The 12,333-nt window shown below is 46.8% G+C and overlaps 1 protein-coding gene across 3 annotated transcripts in view; it reads right to left on the bottom strand.

Annotated features, from left to right (window-relative positions):
* Nucleotides 1–386: 386 nt before the first annotated feature.
* Nucleotides 387–12,333, bottom strand: part of IP6K1 (inositol hexakisphosphate kinase 1) — a 50,366-nt gene continuing 38,419 nt past the window's right edge. For all 3 annotated transcript variants that reach the window (XM_045530211.1, XM_045530212.1, XM_045530213.1), the window contains 4 exons: nucleotides 11,860–12,070; nucleotides 7,270–7,451; nucleotides 4,305–4,480; nucleotides 387–3,763 (listed from right to left, as the gene is read on the bottom strand). In XM_045530211.1, coding sequence (XP_045386167.1) covers nucleotides 3,230–3,763; nucleotides 4,305–4,480; nucleotides 7,270–7,451; nucleotides 11,860–12,070 — 1,103 coding nt within the window. In that variant the 3' untranslated portion in view covers nucleotides 387–3,229. The remainder of the gene's footprint in view (nucleotides 3,764–4,304; nucleotides 4,481–7,269; nucleotides 7,452–11,859; nucleotides 12,071–12,333) is intronic.

Genomic DNA, 12,333 nt, shown 5'->3' with positions numbered 1-12,333 from the left:
GACGTGACCCTGGCGGGCCAATCGGCTGCTGTATACGTGGCACGGCCGCCGGCGTCAGATCGCTGGGGCGCGGCGTTGAAGCAGACATAGCCAATGAGAACCCGAGCTCGCCGGGCTGCCATGGAGACCAGGGCTGGGACCCGCGGGTCAATAGCCCATTGGTGGATCCAAAGGCGGAACTGGCGCCAAGGGCGAGGCCTAGTTTCCCTCCCGGTGACAGGGTTGGCCTCGGCACGGCCGTCTCAGCCCCGCCCCGCGGCCCCGCCCCCAGGCCCCCCTACCCCCACCCCCACCCCGAGGAAAGGAGGGAAGGGACCCGGAGACGCGGGGCGGGCCTACCAGGCTTGCTACCCGGAAGCCGTGAGATTTTCAAAGACACAGACACGCCTGTTTCTAGCGGCTTTATTTTGACATACACGACCTCAGACACAAGCAGGGTGGGCAGCGCTAGGTGTACAGAAAGGGGAGGGCTCGGCCAAGTGCCCCCCTCCCCCACACGCAAGGTCCCGAGAAAACGCGCAACTGCGGCCAGAGCCACGTGTAGTATCCGGGCGCAGGCCTCGGGCGGTGTAGACAGGCTTAGCTTCCAGGAAAGAGCAGCAGAGAGCGATTCCCAGAATGCAAGGTCTTACAGTTCCCCGAGAAGCAAAGGAACCAGGCCCTTTCCAGGGTTCTCCACTTTTTCCTCATTAAAATATTTTTTAAATTGACACAAACATAACCAAATTGTACAGCTTTAAAGTTCAAAGCAATCTGCATCTAGGGAACGTGCATGTGACCAGGTGTGAGCGTGTGAGCAGCGGCTACTGAACTAGCACAGCCCCCCCTGGCCCCTTGGTGGGAATCCCAGGCCCACTACATAGGCCCAGAGAGGGAGGGGGTGGGGTCCCTGGCAAGTTGCTACACTGGTCCCCTTCCTCTTTAAGCACCACCCGTCCCCCCCCCTTGGTGTGGGCTTGGCCCAGGGAAGCACAATAGAGAAGGGTCACCTGAGCGCCCCAACCCATGATCCCATGTTGCACTTTGGTCCCAAGTTAGGGCTGGGAAGGCAGGGCCTGGCAGGGACAGGGCTCTCTGGCCTAGGGCAGAGAAAAAGAGCAGTGGCAATGAGTATGCACACACTTGCCCACTACCGGTAACAAGGCTGGGTCTCCAGGTGTCAAAAGTGCTGAAAAGAGGAGCCCTGCCCTGGGGGAGAAGCAGCAAATCCCAAGCCTTTCCACTCTCCAGTGCTAGGCAAACACTGGATGTGGCCACAAGCTCCTTCGCTATGAGCAGCAGCCAGAATGGGGGGCAGCACCTGCTCCCACTACCTAGGAACTTGGGAGGCACAGAACATCCCCAGGCAGTCCCAAATGGCTCCAGACCCTTTGTCTTATCCTCTACCCTACCAGGGAATGACTCTACTGAAGAGCTACTGCCTCCATGGCTGACGCCACAAAATGGTATAGGAGAAATGGTCATTTCTGACCAGCAACAGGCAAGCTGCCTCTCCCAGCCCCAAGGAATGGGAACCTGCCCATGACTGGCACCAGGTCAGAGGGCTGAGAGAGATGGGGTCCATCGAGGAGCCCACTGTAAGAGGCTGCATCTCCAAGGACTGGGAAATTAGTCCATCAGTTACCAAGGCCTCTCACAGACACAGGCTAGCTGGCTTGCCTTTAACGCTAAAACAGGAAATCTGCCAAAAGGGACAATGAGAGTAGCCCTAGGCTCAGAGGAGAGGGTGCTGGCCTTTGCAATGGCTGAGTTCAGTGCCACCTCCTGGCCACCTGTTAGAGGCAGATTTCTATGCCACTAAGAGCTAGCAGCAAAAATGACTAAAACCATGGGAATGAAAGGGTCACCCCTTGAGCCTTAACTGCCCCACTGTCAGTACTGAGGGCCATATTCGAGGCCCACAGAAAGGGTGCTCGGCCAGCAGGGAAACACCACCTACAATTCATTCTGCTACCATGTCTTTGTAAAAAGGCAGCACCTGCAGAGGAAGGGAACAAGGGCAAAAGCTCATTTCAAAAATGGGAAAGAGGGTATTTTGCTGAGGAAAGAGCATGAAGGAAATCAATATGTACTAATGAGCAAGGCTACAACCTAGGGGAAGGGTCCCAAAAGATGAGGGATGGCAGGTGGACACATGGACAAACTGAGAGACCCCAGGATTAGTCAGACAAAGCTCTCATTAGAGGAATCTGGGCACCTGCACTCAGGGCCCAGACCATGTCCCCGTGAGCAAACAAGCATAAAGTTCTCCCTCCAGGCCCAGGGCCTGGAGTGCCTCACAAAGGGGTGCTGCCTTGAGCTTGGCCTGGGGAAATGTGAGACCCTGAGCGGACCACAGCCCTTGAACCCTGGGAGGAGCAGCCCATCCAGTGGCAGCATAGCTGCCCAAACTAGAGGAGGATTCCTACTCACAGTACAAGAACTGCAAATACTGTCTGGGCCAGAGCCGCTAGAGGCCCTGAGGCATACTAGGACAGCACTCTTCTGGCAAACAGAGCTGCACTCCCTTCAGTGGGGCAGGAGGGAGTGGCCTTCTCAGGCAAGGGATCTTGGTGAGAGAGGCTGGCTGGGGTTGCAGGCAGAGTAGAGTTACGTGCCAATACGTGCCTAGGGAACCCAGGACCTGCCCTCTGCTATGAGTTAGCATCAGCCCAGCTTCATTAACCTAGCCCGATGCCAAGGTCAGACCCAAGAAGGATGGATCCAGCTGTATGCAGTCAGACCTATGGTGCCCTGAGGGCATCTATTAAAGAGCTAACTGACATCCACAGCACAAGACTGGAAAGCCTCCAAGAGATGGGCACCCAATCCCTTCCACTTCTCAGGAATAAGGGTAAGTGGGCAAAGGGGGGCCCTGAGCCAGCCCAGGGCTTCACCCCACAATCAGCAGGGTCCTGCAGCCACAGACCCCAAAGACCTAGGTAAGAGAAACCAATGTCCAAGGGCATCCTGTCCCTGCTGTCAAGCCCACCAGGGGCACCTCTTCCTTCCTAAGTCAGCCTAGACACAGCAGTCAGAGCCATAGGAGCCTGGCTGAGAAGACATACGTTCTGCCCTCCTTCACTTTATATATATGGATTCCAGGCTACTGCTAAAAACATTTCTTTTAGTTTACACCAGAGAGAAATATAACCCTTTAAAAGCAAGTCTGTGTCCTCACGGCAAGTTCAGAGCAATGGTCCCTGCCTGCAGGTGGAGAGGAAGGGGTTCTGGGGGCCCAGAACTGGGCCTACTGGTTCTCATCCCGCATCTGTTCCATGATGCTGATGAGGTTCTCCAGGCCAAATACATAGCCTCTGTCCGGCCCATCATGCACAGTGGGGTCATCCCGAAAGCCCTTGAACGTGCTGTGTGCAAAGTCAATCATGCGGACATCCACCTTGGGTGGAGAGGAGGGACCTGCCTCAGGGCTGGTGCTGCTGGGGCTGGTGCTGGGGCCACAGGATGACGCCACCTCGGGGAGCCCCATGTCCAGGTGCTTGAGACGCATCTCAGACCGGCGGTCCAGGTAGGACTCAGCCCGGCACTCCTTGCCATCATAGATGACAAGCAGGGAACTGGAGTAGAAGCGGTAGGAGGCCTGCCGCTCTAGTACAGCTTTCAGGCCCCGAAGTTTGCTCAGGATAGGCTCAAAAAGGTCACATCGCAGGTCTAGGCCGTTGTGCAGATACTGATAGAGGGCATTGCGGAAGCCTTCGATGGACAGCCCACGACCATAGTACTTGTTTCTGCAGAGGTAATGCCCTGTGTCCAGCTGGTACACCTAAAATCCCAGGAGACAAGACAGGGTGAGTACCAGGAAGTCTGATGACCTTATGGTGCCCTGGGCAAGTACTGTCTGGAAGGCACTCTGACCAAGCTGAGCTTTTCTGCTTACCCTTCCAAGTGGAGCGGGGCAGGCCCATTGTCCCTGGGTTTTCCCACTGTAGAGCCAAAAGAAAACCAATACCAGGCCTGGTGGGTTCCCTGCCATCACCTTTGGAGCCTTCCTCCAAGCCGCCCTGGGGCCCAGCTAGACTCTTAACTCCGAACACCTTGCTGGTAGATAAGAGTCTTCCTTGCCCCAATGTTGAAGCAGCAGGCTTTCACAGTGGCCCTGTGCCTGGAGCCCAGATAAGGACAGGAGGGCTCAGGGAATACACTTCTAAGGACATACTCAGTACCTGTGGGGGACTTACCCCTTTCGGAGGAGATTCCAAGCCAATGTGGGTCAGGACAACACTTGGTATGGGTGGCAGGCAGGTATGGGCACAACACAAAACATGCAAGCAGCAGCACCTAGGCTGTCACCAGGTGTGACTCACCTGCATGCCACAGACCCTGACACCCAGCGAAGCTGATGTGCTCTGCTCACACTTCCTCATCTGCCGGGCTGCCTTCTCTGCTGATGCATCATCACCATGCTGCCGGGTCCCCATCTTTAGGTCCAGCACACAGGGGTACTTGAAGTGGTGCACCACGTTCTCAAGCAGGAGGAACTCTGGGCCATGGTTAAGGAGAATGACAACCACACTCACCACAGCCCCCGCCAGGAAAGCAGAATCAAGTTTTCTACAAAATGGGGCATGGGTATCACAACACTGGCTCGTTATTTCTAAAAAGAAATTTATTTGTGGTAAAACATACATAACAAAATTTACTGTTTAATCATTTTAAGCATACAATTCAGTGGCATTAAGTATATTCATATTATTGTACAACTATCACCAACCATCCATCTCCAGAACTTTTTCATCTTCCCAAACTGAAATTCTGTATCCATTAACCAGTAACTCCCCATTCTCCCTACCCCTAGCCCCTGGGAACCTCTATTCTACTTTCTGTTTCTATGAATTTGCCTATTCTTGGTACCTCCTGTAAGTGGAATCATATATTTGTCCTTTTGTGTCTAGCTTATTTCACTTAGCAAAATGTTTTCAAGGTTCATCCATGTTGTAAGCATGTATATCATTCCTTTTTATGGCTGAATAATTTTCCATTGTATGTATATACAATATCCGTTGATATTGCTGTGTTATTCTTTAAATCTGTCTTGCAGGCAATATACAAACTAAAGAAGATTTGGCCGATCTGGATACATCCCTGTCACCATCAGTAAACCAAGGCCCTTCTGAAGCCAGCACCTTACCCAGGCCTAAGTAATAAGGAAGACATCTTTGTAGCACTACTACAAAAACAAGGCAATCAGATTCCAACATTACCAAATAGGAATCTTTAGAAAAAACTGAATTTAAATTTCTATCTTGCCATTTTCTCACTAAATTTCAAACCAGCAAACTATATATTTAAACTTACCTCTTAACAGTTCTGGAACCTTCTGCTCAAAATAGCTCTACAGTCTTAATCCCCTGGCATTTACATTCATGTCTTCATCCAAATATACATTGCAACAATCTTATCTTTTATTTGAATTTTTGTATAAAGGTATAGCTTCTGCCACATGTCTCCCAAAAAATCATTGGGTCTCATGGCCTGGGCCTCAAATCTGTATTTCGGTGCTTACAAGGCAATCACATCTTGGAGGACAGACACTCAGCATCACTCTGATGACGAACATTTAAACATCTCCTAATTTCTTTTAAAAGTAACTTATAGAAAAAAATTAAATTGGGCCTTGAATCAATCCTATCACCTACTGTAACCTATCAACAAGTAACGATAAAACCTGAAGAAGGCTGAAGAAATATCTCAACAGTGCCTGAGAGCATGGGCTCTCGAATCCTGCTTTGGCCACTCACTAGCTCTGGGTACGACACTTACTCTCGCGTGATTCCATTTCCTCATCTATAAAATGGAAATAATAATAGTTCCTCAAAACATTACTGTGAAAATTAACTAAGTAGTCAGCCTGAGAAAGCTGATTACAAAAAAAAAAAAAAAGAGTAAATATGTACAAAGTGCTCAGTAGTTATTTGTCTACTCCTCCAAAATACTAAATAATTTATAAGAATTCCTATTCCATAGTACTTTTTTTATCTTTAACATCTTAAATTTATTTTATGTTGTACAGGTATGGTGTTTATCACTAGACAAAAACACCAAAATCAACCATTTTTTATATTATTAATCTTTTGAGAAGGGATAATTCCATGTGCTCAAAGTGTGTGCACATATGCTCACATGAGCACACACACAGATCTCTGATTCTAGACATTCACTGATCAATATGGTAGCCATTAAACCACATGTGATTTAAATTTTAGTTTTAATTAATCAAAATAAAATTTAAAATTCAGTACCTCAGTCATAGTAGCCACACTCAGTGTGGCTAGGGCTACAATACTGAAATGCAGATACAGAATACTTCCATCATTACAGAAGTTCTGCTGGACAGCACTGTACTAGATTGCCAAGTTTTAAGCTTTAGTCTTACCAAATCCAAAAAGCAGATAAAACATATTGATGGGCCAGGCGCAGTGGCTCATGCCTGTAATTCTCGCACTCTGGGAGGCCGAGGCAGGAGGATCACTTGAGCTCAGGAGTTCCAGACCAGTCTGAGCAAGAGAGAGACCCCGTCTCTACCAAAAATAGAAAAATTAGCCAGGCATCGTAGTACATGCCTGTAGTCCCAGCTACTGAGGAGGCTAAGGCAGGAGGATCACCTGAACTCAGGAGTTGGAGGTTGCTGTGAGCTATTATGATGCCACATCATTCTACTTGTCCAGGGCAATGGAGCAAGACTCTGTCTCAAAAAAAAAAAAAAAAGTTGGCCAGGCACAGTGGCTCACGCCTGTAATCCTAGCACTCTGGGAGGCAGAGGTGGGTGGATCGCTCAAGGTCAGGAGTTCGAGACCAGCCTGAGCAAGAGCGAGACCCCCGTCTCTACTAAAAATAGAAAGAAATTATCTGGCCAACTAAAATATATATAGAAAAAATTAGCCGGGCATGGTGGTGCATACCTGTAGTCCCAGCTTCTCGGGAGGCTGAGGCAGTAGGATCGCTTAAGCCCAGGAGTTTTGAGGTTGCTGTGAGCTAGGCTGACGCCACAGCACTCACTCTAACCCGGGCAACAGAGCGAGACTGTCTCAAAAAAAAAAAAAAAAAAAAAAAAAGTTGATGCAAGTAAAAGGAGGAAAAGGAAGAAGAATTTATGAAAAAGGGAGATAAGAACAAAGAGGAGGAAAAAGAAGAAGAAATCTATGAAAAAGGGAGATAAGAACAAAGAGGGGCCCCTAGACAGAGAAGGAACTCAGCCACAGGCTGGACAGTTCCCCAACAAGGGACCCATGGTCCCAGTAGACACTGCTGAAGGAGAGGCAACAAGGATACTGTAGAGCTTTCGGTCCTTGGACTCAGAGCGCATGCGGCTCAGCTGCTGCTTGTGACAGCGCAGGCTCCAGGGGTTATGGCTGATTTTCTCAGAACTGAGACCACTATTGCCGTCTAGCATCTGAAAAGGGACCTCGGAGTGGCTGTATAGCTCCACCTTTGGACTCTTTGCCTCCTGGGAGCTAAGAAAGAAGAACATACACATCGTTAAGGAACAAAGGCAAGTCATCCTCTGGGTCTCACCACACAGGGTAGGCGAGATCTAGATCAGGCCTAATCTGCCTCCCACAGACCCTGCTGATGGGTACAATGGCAGCCAGAGATATCTAAGGCAGTAACAGTGAGTAAATGGTATGAGTAGTGCACTTCCTGTGTCTCTGAAAATTGTCTGAAAAATAATCCTTTTTGTCAGATTATGTGATACAGATACCACTTTAAAAAGCGTTGTCCAGGATGTGAAGAAACTGGAACCCTCATACACTGCTGGTGGGAATGTAAAATGGTGTAGCCACCAAAACAATCTGGTAGTTCCTCAAAAAGTTAAACATAGAATTACCTGACTCAGCAATTCCACTCCTAGGTATATATATATACCCAAAAGAATTGAAAACAGGGATTCAAACAGATACTTTATGCCTATGTTCATAGCAGCACTACCCACAATAAACAAAAGGTGGAAATAACCCAAGTTTCTCTCAAAGTGGTACATATATACAATGTGGTACAAATATACAATGAAATATTATTACTCAGCTATAAAAAGGAATGAAATTATAATACATGCTATATGTGGATGAACTTGAAAACTTTTAGTTGCATAAAAATGTGAACATACTTAATGCCAATGAATTGTACACTTAAAATGGTAATTTTATGTTATGTGTATTTTATGACAATAAAAATTTTTTAAATTATGTAAAGATAGTTTTTGGTTTTTGTTTGTTTTTTTTTTTGAGATAGAGTCTCACTCTGTTGCCCGGGCTAGAGTGCTGTGGCGTCAGCCTCGCTCACAGCAACCTCGAACTCCTGGGCTCAAGCAATCCTCCTGCCTCAGCCTCCCGAGTAGCTGGGACTACAGGCATGCGCCACCATGCCCAGCTAATTTTTTCCATGTATATTTTAGTTGTCCAGCTAATTTCTTTCTATTTTTTTTAGTAGAGACGGGGTCTCGCTCTTGCTCAGGCTGGTCTCGAACTCCGGAGCTCAAACGATCCACCCACCTCTGCCTCCCAGAGTGCTAGGATTACAGGCGTGAGCCACTAAAGATACAGTTTTACACTAAATAAATGTAGGGTGGAGTATGGGATGCCACTGTCAAGGACATGAGTAACTATCCTCTCTTTGTCTACAAATGTAGGATGACTTCCTTTAATAAGATTTAAAGAAAGCATATGCTAACATCATGCTTATTAATATCTGTCTGTCTCTGCATCAGGCCTAGAAGGAGGAAGAAAAAAAGCAGGATATAGTCTACCTTGAGCAGACTCAAAAGTACCTGTGTTTTTCTGGATAGGGTTTGTGCCTGTGGAAAGCATGAAACCATGTAAGTAAGGGAATTTTATTTATAAAATAAGTCAAACTATAAGGGATTTTGGTGAAAAAGTAACTCCAACTGAAAATGCTGGAACTTTGCCACAATTTCATTATGCTCCAACATAAATACCTGCTTAAAGTAACTAGCAATACTGTTTATCACACTGATAAGCCAAGAAAACCACACTACTAGTAAAGCCATGTGCCTTGCAGATTGTAGAGCAAGGCCTGCAGCTCAGAGCAGAGGCAAAGCACTGCAGCAATTTCAAATGCCACTTTCCTCTCCTTTCTTTTAACTGTGGAATGAGTCATAAATATTTGAGCTAACCACCCAGGTGCTAGCGTGTGCTAGAAATGTTGACCCTCCCCTGAGGATGGCTGAGCAAGCTGTGCAACACTAGCTAAGAACCAGTAGCAGAAACCTCCATCTCCCTTTAACTGGAAATAGAGGAGCCCAGCAATGCCTCTTAGCATGACACAACTCTCATTTTCTTCTGGTGAGGGCACTGCTGAGGCCATTCACAGGTGCCTTTTTTGTGATCCCTTTAAGGAAATAGCAGGTTTGACTTATTTGCCAAACAAACCAAGAACAAGTTTTCTGTGTCTGGATGGAGCCCTTGTGGTGCTTGACATCAACATTGGTACTGCAGCCCTCGTTTGGTGAAGAAACAAGCAGAGTGACTTAGAGTCTCTGCTAACAGGCTAGGCAGAAGTCTGGTCACTGCAGATAGAGCTGTCACCTTCAGAGCACAAAGTTGAATCTGGACATAGGCAGATGCTGATGTTATTCTATGTTCACTAACTTTTCACAAGATGGCTCATGAAACAACCTTTAGAGGAGAAAAGAAAGCCCACTCTAAAAAGCTGCTGAGAGAGTATCATCCATTGGCAGATACAGATTTGGGGAACATTCCTTGTCACCTGAATGACTAAGTTAGGTCCCACAGCCATCAGTAAAGAGGAAGAAAAGGGAACCTCTTGCAGAGTAAAAGGAAAGCACTTAAAGAAGTGCTTCTGCAGGCTGGAGTCCATCTGCCCACAAAGAACATTCAATATGTGGAGATCCTGCTTACTAAGAAGTGGCTGTTGGGCCCGCTCCTTGCAGCAGACCTGGCCAGAGAGAATCCAATGACTGAGGACACTGGAAAGGACACATCAGCTACTCAGTGTCTCGTGGGGGTTCTTTTTTTTAAATCTGAGGCAGAGTATCACTCTGTTATCCTGGGTAGAGTGCCATGGCATCAGCCTAGCTCACAGCAACCTCAAACTCCTGGGCTCAAGCAATCCTCCTGCCTTAGCCTCCCAAGTAGCTGGGACTACAGGCGTGTGCCACCAAACCGGGCTAATTTTTTTTTTTTCTATTTTTAGTAGAAACAGGGTCTTGCTCTTGCTCAGGCTGGTCTCAAACTCCTGACCTCAAGCAATCCTCCCTGCTCAGCCTCCCAGAGTGCTAGGATTACAGGCATGAGCCACTGCGCCTGGCCTCTCATGGGGTTCTGCACTCTTTAACGTGAGTGTGTCCTCATCCACCAAACTGAGTAAGGAGAGCTGGAATGTCCTGGGCCCTTACAAAGCTTTGGAAGCCCAGATGTGCAGCATGTGTTGATGAACTGATCTGATGTCAGGGATGAACTATGTACTGTAGTTCTAAGAAAATTCCTAATTTCAACTTCTAAATCAAGAGCATCTTACTCACTAAAACATCTTACTCATTATTTCTGAATGAAATTAAATGTGAAGTAATTTAATTTTATAATTTCGGTTTCACTTTATTTTAGAAAGCTCATATTAGTTTTAGTTCACATTAATTTTATTATTTTTTTTTACAATTCAGTAGTTTTTTAGTATATCCGCAAGGTTGTAAAACATCACCACTACCTTTCAGAACATTATCACCCCAAAAACAAAACCCTACCACCATTAACAGTCACCTCCTATTCCCCACTACCTCCAACCCTTAACTACTAACGAAAGCAACCACTATCTGCTTTTTCTATAGATTTGCCTGTTCTGAACATTTTATTAATATATAAATGGAATCATGCCAAATATTTGTGGTCTTTTCTGTCTGGCTTCTTTCCTTTACCATGTTTTCACAATCCATCCATGTTGCAGCATGTTATCAGTACTCCATTCTTTTTTATGGCTAAATAATATTCCATTGTATGGATATACCATGTTTTGTTTATCCATTCACCAGCTGATGGATACTTGGGTTGTTTCTACTTTCTAGCTATTAGGAATAAAGTTAAGAACATATGTACAAGTTTTGTGTGAATATATGTATACAATTCTTATGGGTATATACCTAGGGATGGAATCACCAGGTTTAACTTTTTAAAGAACTGCCAAGTTGTCTCCCAAGTGGCTGTAACACTTGACATTGCCACCACCAATATGAGAAGGTTCCGATTTCTCCACATCCTCATCAACATTTTTATTGCCTATCCTTTTGATTATACTCATCCTAGTGGGAGTTCACATTCATTTTTGCATGAAATATCAAGAAACAATTCTTTGTAAAGACTTCCTGATCTACAAGAAAAAAATCAATTTCTAACACAATTAACTAAATTTTAAGTACAAGGAAAGGGTTAAATGACTGATATTCGCAGAAAAGTCTGACACAAGCCCATTAGGGAATACTAATCTGGATGGACTCCCATGGCCCTGGGGCTCAGACATCTTGCAGGTCAGAAAACATTTGGAGCCTCACTGTAGACCAGTGGGTTTCAACCTTCTGTCTTATGAAGGGTGAGATATAATAGAAAGCCAGAGGACCTTTTGTCACTAGCACAGGGCATTCCTGATTCCAAAGGGCTGAGAGAGCTTCACTTTCTCTCTTGACCAGCTACAGCCATACCGAAAGGAGCCATCACTGGGGTGATGTGACACACAAAGGAGGCCACACCTGTGTGGGTGTCCCGAGAATACCAGTCACCTTTCCCAATCTTGTGCCCTGCTGCCCCATGATGTGCCAGGACCCTAGAGATGTTCTGAGTGCTTGTGCCAATAGGCCAAGACATGCATTTGCAGCTTTGTTTGCCACCCTCTTACCTCTCAGAGGTCTCAAGAGACAGGCTGGCTTTCTCCTCCTTGTGGTCACTGCCACTGCCCGACCGGTGCAGGCTCCGGCGGGAGTGTTTGCGCCGAGGTTGCTCCCGTTCTGGTGTGTCATCCTGCTCCACAGTCTCACTTTCCACATAAGGGTAGGCCACCAAGTTGATGTAGCCATCACTGTCTCCCTCAAAACAGACAGACACCACGCCTGTTGAAAAAAAGGCAGCCAGTCAACAAATGTCAACACAGGCTGGGTCCATACAGCACAGGCTGTCAGCACTCACTTTCCCGCAGCACATAGACATCACCTACCCTGAACCAATTGCAGGTTGATGTAGGAACAACAGCCATCCTTCATCCTTTCTATGAGCCTCTACTTTTTCCCTGTCTTGATTTACTCCTAGTTGGCTGGAATTTTTTTTTTTTTTTTTTTTGAGATAGGGTTTTGCTCTACTGCCCGGACTAGAGTAC

The sequence above is a fragment of the Lemur catta genome, chromosome 18, assembly GCF_020740605.2.
Source record: "Lemur catta isolate mLemCat1 chromosome 18, mLemCat1.pri, whole genome shotgun sequence".
Lineage (NCBI taxonomy): Eukaryota > Metazoa > Chordata > Mammalia > Primates > Lemuridae > Lemur > Lemur catta.
This window is presented reverse-complemented; position numbering and strand designations above follow the sequence as displayed.